Source organism: Pelmatolapia mariae, linkage group LG6, assembly GCF_036321145.2.
Source record: "Pelmatolapia mariae isolate MD_Pm_ZW linkage group LG6, Pm_UMD_F_2, whole genome shotgun sequence".
Taxonomy (NCBI): Eukaryota; Metazoa; Chordata; class Actinopteri; order Cichliformes; family Cichlidae; genus Pelmatolapia; species Pelmatolapia mariae.
The window spans coordinates 534,568-542,984 of NC_086232.1; the positions used below are offsets into that span (position 1 = coordinate 534,568).

Sequence of the window (8,417 nt, forward strand, 5' to 3'; positions counted from 1 at the left end):
ACTGTACAACACCTCAGACGTGTCTGGCCTAATTTAAGCCACATAAAGACGTGGACATGCCAGCACACTGAAAGGCACTCAACTAACCAATTAAACGCCTGCATGTTTTGTACAACCACACACTTCGCTGAGGTATTTCCACACCCGACCTTCAAATAAATCACTTTACCAAGGAAATAACAAATTGAAGAGGATTAGATATGACACACTTTATTCATCCCAAACGTTGGGAAATGATCGCATTACAGCAGTCACAACATGAAAACAGCCTGACTCAATAAAATAAATATGACATCACCAAACGAGCAGCTCAGAAAGATTAAAAAATACACATGAAGCTGAAGTGAAATGAATAAATACATGTGAAATCGCAAAGTAAGTCATGCAGGGTGCTCAGAGTTATCCAGTATTGTTCTGATCAGTGTTGGACTGAATTCAGACGGTAACAGCAATGATGGAGGACGGGTACCCTCACACTGGGGTCCAGGACATTTCCATGAAATATGTTCATCCAGTCACCATTCCTCCTGGCTTCTGATTGGCTCAGTCAGGAGGAGTGATGACTCCGGCGACACTTAAACAACTTTATTAGGTGACCGACATCAGGGATGACCCTGATGTCGGTCACCCTGGAGTCTTCACGTCATCAGATCTTTGTCTTCTCCGTGACCCTTGGAAGCAGGTGAAGTTGAGCCATAACAATGAAAGTACAATGATGGCTGAAACAGGCGCTCAGCTCAATCACGGTGAAGACTGTCCATCGCCAAGCTAAGGCGAGACCTACAGACTGAGACCTGATAAGACCAGCAGAGCAAACAGCAGTCGTTTCAGCACCGGGTCAACACACCTAAAGTTCACGAGGAGTCATTAGGAAAGCTAAACAAAAGGAAGAAACACAATCAAATTCTGTTTAAGACACAAAGACAAATTGTCCCCATTGTAACTAAAGTCCTAGTGAAAAAAACAGATCGTCAGTTATGGCGATGAAAGTAATCTGCTGTGCAACAGAGCAAGTACAGCATGCAGCAGAAGGTCTGCGTGTTCTCGTGTGAAATGTCGGCGGACTCGGTGTAAACCACAGAGCGGTGATATCAGCGTGCACGGTGGCGTCACTGCTCGTTGCTTCTGTAGTCCAGGTAGTGAGTGAGCAGGCCGGGCAGAGGAAGCACGGGGAGCAAGTTCAGTCTGGATCGCCCAATCAGATTTCTGATCTGAAGACGACACAACTGGCAGAGACTCCTTGGAGAAGCTAGTAGGAGACAGAGACAGAGCTGCTGTGACTCAGACCGACTTAGTTTCATCTGGTTCTACACAATAACAGAGAGTCACCACACATGACCAGTACCTTCAAAGGCCAGCAGCAGCTGGTGTGTTTTCCCACCAGGGGGCGCCAGCTCCACCGGCCGCTGATTGTTGCTGTCTCGGAAGTTAGTATTCGCCCCGTAGTCGAGCAACAGTGACACCTGATCTGCGCTGTCCTGTCTGACAGCCGCATGCAGAGGGCTGTCGCAGCCTCTGCCAACACTTACATCTGCTCCTAGATCAGACACACCCACAGAGCCATGAAACGTGACCACGGACAGTCGACACAGAGACATTTAGAAAGACAGACCACTCGAGCTGCTGCAAACCACAAGCACATTTGTTCACACATCATCCTACAACACTTTTTTCTGCAGCCTGAAGCACTTTGCAGAGCTTTTACTCACACACAAGGCCAATCCAGATTAATCAAAGAAACCCTTCATACATGTATTTGGACTGTGGGTGTGGAGAACACTCCACACACAAAGACCAGCCGACCAGAACAACCAAATCCAGATCCTTCCTGCTGTGAGAGCGCAGTGCTCACCACCATGCGGACTGTCCTCTATTATTCTTTTAGGACGTGGCCTGTTAAACAAATTTCCCAGGTGTGGGACTAACAAAGGTTTATTTTTCCTTATCTTTCCTTACCTTATCTTATCTTATCTAACCCCTTCTTATCTAACACGCCCGGGAGGAAACCGCACTCTTGTGTGTTAACACTGACATGACAGTGACTCTGATCTCTAACCCTGACCTAACACTCTCCTCTTTGCAGTGCATCTACATCTCCCCACAGTCTATCCTCGGGGTTAATCATAATAATAATACATTTTATTTGAGGGCACCTTACAAAAAGTAAAAACATATCAATAAAAAATTGATTTAAATACATTAAAATAGAAAAACAACAAACAAGATTTGACAACAAGTAAGATGTGTATTAAAGTGAGTTTTACTGCCTTACTTTCAGTTAATGTATTTTGTTTTGCACTATGCATATTTTATATGCCATTAGGTCATTTATTGTGAAAATTCTCATGTAGGAACTATTGCACTGCATGTTGGTTCCACTGGTGCACCTGAGGGAGATGCACGCCCATGTTGATGTGTGAGCGTGGCAAGTTGAAGCAAGAGAAGCCAATTTAATTCAGAGAAAGTTGTTTCTTAAAAGTATCTGTAAAGTGCTCATTTCTGCCTCAAAGCATGGGTCAGCCAGCGAGGTATGTTTGTATGTTATATAGATCATTTTATGTCTTTATTTCACTCGTCTTACTATTTCATTGAATTTTATGTTATGTTTTAGTTCGACGGTGGCGTAGTTTGTGATCAAGGTGAAGCTGTAACAACCCCAAGACCTTACAACTAACATTAAAGCCAACTTCATGCCATCAGTAAAAGAACTGTTTATTGACTTTAAGAAGAGGTAGAAGTGATAGTGAGTAAGCCAGTTTAAACAAGTTGGTTTTGAGCTGTGACTTAAATACGGGAATCTATATTTCCTATGAGTGGAGGAAGTGAGTCCAGAGCCGAGGAGAGCAACTGAAAGCTCTGCTCCCCACAGTGAGGAGACGAGCACAAGGAACAACAAGATGAGTGGCAGATCTGAGAGAGTGGGCAACAGTGGAGATATGAAGCAGATCACAGAGATAAGGAGGGCCAAGGTTATGGATGCACTTAAACGTGAGAACTAAGATTTTTACGTTTATCCTGGCTTCTGTGAGCAACCAGGGGAGCTGTTGAAGAACTGGGGTAATATAGTCTCTTAAAGGAGTACGAGTTATGACCCCAGCTGCTGGTTAAGAGATGTTAGTGACTTCATATTTTCACTTTTTCCACCTTCAGATGTATTTCCACAATTACGGGAGCTTTCATTTTAGCACGAGTGTCTGAGAGCTGTCAGGTGATTGTTCACTCTAAAGCTTGAAACATCAGTCACAGCCCTGCAGACATGAGCAACATCAGGTAAAGCTACTCAGCTTTGTAGTGAATGAGACTCACACCTCTGTGTAGCAGGACCTTTGAGCAGGCTGTGTGTCGGTGCAGACAGCTCACATACAGAGGAGAGCCCAGGTGGGAAACTTCATAATCTGGATCTGCTCCATGAGACAGCAGGGCCTCCACACAGTGGCTGTTACCTGCACGTGTACACACACCACAGCACAAAGCTCACGTAGTTGTAGTTAACACGTGTTACACAATCAAACAGTGCTCTGGCTATATTTACCTCTCTTGCAGGCTTCGTGCAAAGCTGAGGGGAAGTGTGTGTGATATGCACGTGTGTGTGCGCCGCTCTGCAGGAGCAGTTCCATACAGCCGACGCTCCCCGACGTACAGCAGTTGTACAGAGGAGTGACACCATCAATGGTAGCAGCGTTCACCTAGACACACAAACAGCTGCTGGACACAAACACACGGTGCGTCCATAAAGATGGTGCTGATACTCACATTAGCTCCAGCATTTAGTAAAGCTCTGACACAGGCGACGTGTCCTGATAGACAGGCTTCGTGAAGAGGAGTCACATGATCGATGGTGACAATGTTGGTGTGATAGCCCTGAAAAACAGATATAAATAACGGGACGTGTGTCGACTTTATTCAAACTCATAAGTGATTACCGGAGCCTCACATCGATGTGTTTATGAAGAGGGATACAGTCACCTGGGCCAGCAGAGTGCGCAGGGCAAGCAGCCGACCCTGAGAAGCTGCTTCATGGAGAGGAGAACGATCTGCCCAGGACCCTGAAAACACACACACACAGAAAAAATGCAGACCTGTAATAGAAAGTGGAATACAAAGCACCAGCCTGAGCTCATTAATGACCGATGTGCTTTCAAACTCTGTCTCAGTCTTAGTTTGAAGATCAGGAATTCCACGATGAAACAGCAACAACATGTTTGTCCATGTGAGGACTTCTATGATGGCACCCTGCCGTCGTGTTGGTGAACACTAAGCAGTAGAGCATCTTCCTTCTCTGCGACCCGTGAACACACATCACACGTGCACGTGCGGCCTGACACGCTCCCAAAACGACAACAGGAAAGCTTTGAATCCCACACACACTGGAGGCATGTGGCTCCAATCTCCACTATATCTTATTTCACTCTTATAGAACATTTCACTCGCTGGGCCCACGTCCTCATTTTATGTTTGACAGAATTTTAGTAGGTAAAGGTGAATGCTTGGACATGAGTTGAGCTGTGGTTTGGGGAAGGCCTCGAAGGTGATCGGCGACAGCTCCCGGGCCTGACAGATCCCCGTGTACTAAATAGAAGAGAAGAAGTTAAAGAATTGAAAAGGGAGGGCGGGTGGGGCACGTAAACGAGAATGACCAGCGTGCAGAACTGGGGGAACCTATATAGATGAGAACCGGAAGGAGCGTGTTTGGAGGCGTGGTCCTGCTCCTGAAATTGCTGCTTAATCTGCAATTAAGGTAGAAAACAGGACGAATCACAAAGAATTGCACTTCATGAGAAACGTGATTTTTACTTCTTTTGTAGCAGGGCGTCAGCACGTCCTCAGCTGTCACTGCAGCACACACCACAGACCCACACACAGTCTCACGTCCAACATACCCATATCTCCGTCTCCCCACGGCACATCCAGCCACTGGTAGATATAGGACATTTTGAATTAAGCAGAATCCCTTCACTCCTCCTGTTTGTCCTTCCTGTATGCGGGACACGTCAGACTAAGAATCACCTCGCCATCTAAACACCAACAAAACACTGAGAATGATCAGATGAGCTTATAATGAGCTGGATCACTGACAGGCTCCTCCTGTGGCAGAGCACTGAGCAGTGTCTCCAGATCATAATAACGAACCTCTCTGATCAAAAAGCTGAGCCCACTCTGTCAGTGAGTCACCAATTCAATGAGTCTGCCTTCAGCCGCAAAGAAATGTGTAATGTTTCTGCTAAGAGTGCACAGTTAATGCTCAGTCATCCAGGTAAGGAAATCCCAAAAGGTTGGTTCTGTTCATCTGGATATTTCAGTGGGAGAAACGTCATCATCCAGGTGACAGTACACAGTTAAGTAGGAACGCAGCCTTGCTCCAGTGAGCTGCGGTCTGCTGCTGGCGTCCTGTGGATGGGACGACACAGCTGCCACGGGGGTTTAACTGGGCTACATTTAAATACGCTTTCTGCAGGTTTTACAAATGTGTCATTAAATCATTCTGTATTAAACACATGTTCACAGGGCTGACTTTAGGTTAATGTTATCATAGTTTTCTATTTTCTAATTTGTTTTATTTCATTTGGACTTTTTGCTTTTGATTCAGTTTAGGGCAAGACGGTGGCACGGTGGTTAGCACTGTTGCTGCACAGCAAGAAGGTCCTGAGTTCAATTCCACCATCAGGCCGGGGTCTTTCTGTGTGGAGTTTGCATGTTCTCCCCGTGTTTGCGTGGGTTCTCTCCGGCTTCCTCCCACAGTCCAAAAACATGCAGTTAGTGGGGATAGGTTAATTGGTCAATCTAAATTGCCCATAGGTGTGAATCTGTGAGTGAATGTGAGTGCGAATGGTTGTCTGTCTCTGTGTGTTAGCCCTGCGACAGACTGGCGACCTGTCCAGGGTGTACCCCGCCTCTCGCCCTATGACAGCTGGGATAGGCTCCAGCACCCCCGCGACCCTGGAAAGGATAAGTGGATGGATGGATTCAGTTTAGTTTGAGTTATTTTCCAGAATGAGATTCCTTGTTCAGTTTAGTCGTTATTGTTTGAAAATGTTTAGTTTTATGTTATGAACTAAAAAGTCTTTTAGTTGTAGTTAACTGTAATAAGCCTAACCCTGCATGGCCCACATTAACACTAACTAACCAAAACCAATTTAGAACCATTCATTAACCAAAGGTTGAAACCTGAACCCCCTCTGAAGCAAACTGCAGGCTGTGTGACGTGTTCACAGCATTAATCACCTCCAGCCTCAGTAACTCCTGAAAACAGACTCGTGCTGCTGCGTTGGGAGTCTTCCTCACTCTTAGAATGAAGCGTTGCAGGAATCTTTCAGAACATAACAGGATCACAAGTCCCTAAGGTGTTTTACTTGAAACAGCCCACTTTCCCTCACCCTCCACCTTATGTAGGAACATTTCATTCACACATCTTTTGAAAATAACTTATAGTAACATCTGCCAGTGTAGCTCTGTGCTAGCTGGGTCAGCTGGTTGGTAACATTTGTCAGTGGTGCCAGACCTGGGTATCTTGACTATTTGAAACTGGCTTTCTAAAACAGGACGCTGGAGGGTGTAGTAAGCAAGTCTGATATGGCCAGGCTATCTTTAGTTAGCGGGTTTGAAAAAAAAGTGCAGTCAAGTCCGAGATAGAGACAGAGATCACGACAGACGTCTGTCAAAAATAGAAGAAAAATAAATGCAAAGCTCGTTTGCAAGCACAAAGAAACTTCCTATGAAGATCATAAACAGCTGGAGTCGCTCTCAGCTAGCTGGCTGCGAGGCAGGGTGCCTGCACAGTGCTGACACAGAGGGCAGTCCCACTCACATTCACGCCTGTGGCCAGTGTAGACTCACCAGTGAACTTAACAAGCGTGTCTGTGGACTGTGGGAGGACAAGAATATCCATTCTGTTCATCACGTCATAGATCTTAGTGCTGCCTCCATTAGTGCCACAACATTAGAGACGTCGCCTTTGGTAAGATCAGTATTTACTGACTGAACATGTAACAAACAGCTCACAAATACACTGAGCAGCTTTCTGTGTTTGGCTAATTATGACCCAGCATTAAAGCACATTTATGCATTTCTGTATCAATAACTGAATGTATGATGAATTCCTCTAACACAGAATTTTTACTTAACTTTGTTTACCGACATTATTCAAACACAGCATAGCAGGCTGCATGTCTGAAACACGCCCAGTGACGGTACAGCTGAAAATGGAGGTGTATGCTGAGGTCTGTGAACCTCCATTGTTTCTAACAGCCAGCAGGGATGACATGTCCACTTATGATTAAAAAAAATCGGATTTCAAAGAAACCTAAGGGAAAAGACCCTTGAGCTGCCTTCGTGACATTCTTTTCTCCCTAAACCTCCAACGCCCCGAGGATAAATGGCCCTCCCTGAGCCTGGTTCTGCTGGAGGTCTCTTCCTGTTCTGTTACCAGGTGCTTGGAGACCATAGGCACATTGTTGGGTTTTCTGTGTAATGTGGTAAAATCTGTACTTCACGATACAAAGTGCCTGTTGTAAACACAGAAGCGAGTGCTCTGTGCTTGTGTGAGTGTTTCAGCTTGTAATAAAGAGATTATTGTGTTTTTCTCATTTAAATGTAGGCTTTACTGCAGTTTCACGTGATAAAGTTCAAACACAGTTGTTTTGGACAGATATACTGATGCTGTGGCATTAATCGGGAGTTTTGCGTGGGTATTTTCACAAGTAGTGCTGCTGATTTAGCATAAGGATCTTCAATCCAGCTGCTCCACAGAGCAGCAGCTCTTCAGTGCAAACCCCGTTTAAATGTACCACCTTAGTATGAAAGCACCCGACCGGCAGTGTTTCCATACTGAGCAGACGCTCAGCTCCAGTCAAACTGCTGGAGGCCCCGCTTGGCCCTGGAGCAGGGCTGTTCCAAACACGCTCAAATTCCACCTGACAGCCACACACTTGTAGGAAGTGTGTTATTTACACTGACACTCTGATAGGGACTATTTACAGAAATCCCCCCCGCCGCCAATGTGCTTCCAACCAAAACACATCAATGCGCCCACCTTGGCTGGTCAGAATTCCCCAGCAGGCCCGCTTCCTCTCCGAGACGTGCCTCGGTAGCAGGCCCGGCTCAGCACCTCTTTTCCGGGACACTTCGGGAGCTCCACACGGCCCCGGCAGCATGTTCCGACTCCTCCGAACTCCGCTGCACTACTGCAGGCAGCAGCAGCTAGGAGAGGAGGAGGAGGGCGAGCTGGGAGTCTTATGATTGGCTGAAGAGCTTTGTTTGCGTTCGGGGCACATGGCCATCTCACATGCGCGCCCACGTGTGGAGCATAGATACAGAGCGCTCCACAGTCGGACCCACTCCAGACTGATCTGACTGAAAGGCCATAAGCTCCAGCCTTGGTGTCGTTTGTTTCTCTCTAATTCCACTTTCACAGTGTGCGC

General features: G+C 46.2%; 1 protein-coding gene across 1 annotated transcript; it reads right to left on the bottom strand.

Moving 5' to 3' along the window:
* Positions 1 to 189: 189 nt before the first annotated feature.
* LOC134628813 (ankyrin repeat and SOCS box protein 5-like) lies at positions 190 to 8,193 on the bottom strand. Its single transcript, XM_063475576.1, has 7 exons — positions 8,030 to 8,193; positions 3,967 to 4,046; positions 3,754 to 3,861; positions 3,533 to 3,686; positions 3,309 to 3,443; positions 1,346 to 1,537; positions 190 to 1,249 (listed from the first exon to the last, which is right to left on the bottom strand). The coding sequence occupies exons 1-7, from the start codon at positions 8,148 to 8,150 to the stop codon at positions 1,110 to 1,112; spliced, it is 930 nt and encodes a 309-aa protein (XP_063331646.1). The 5' UTR covers positions 8,151 to 8,193; the 3' UTR covers positions 190 to 1,109.
* Positions 8,194 to 8,417: the final 224 nt, after the last annotated feature.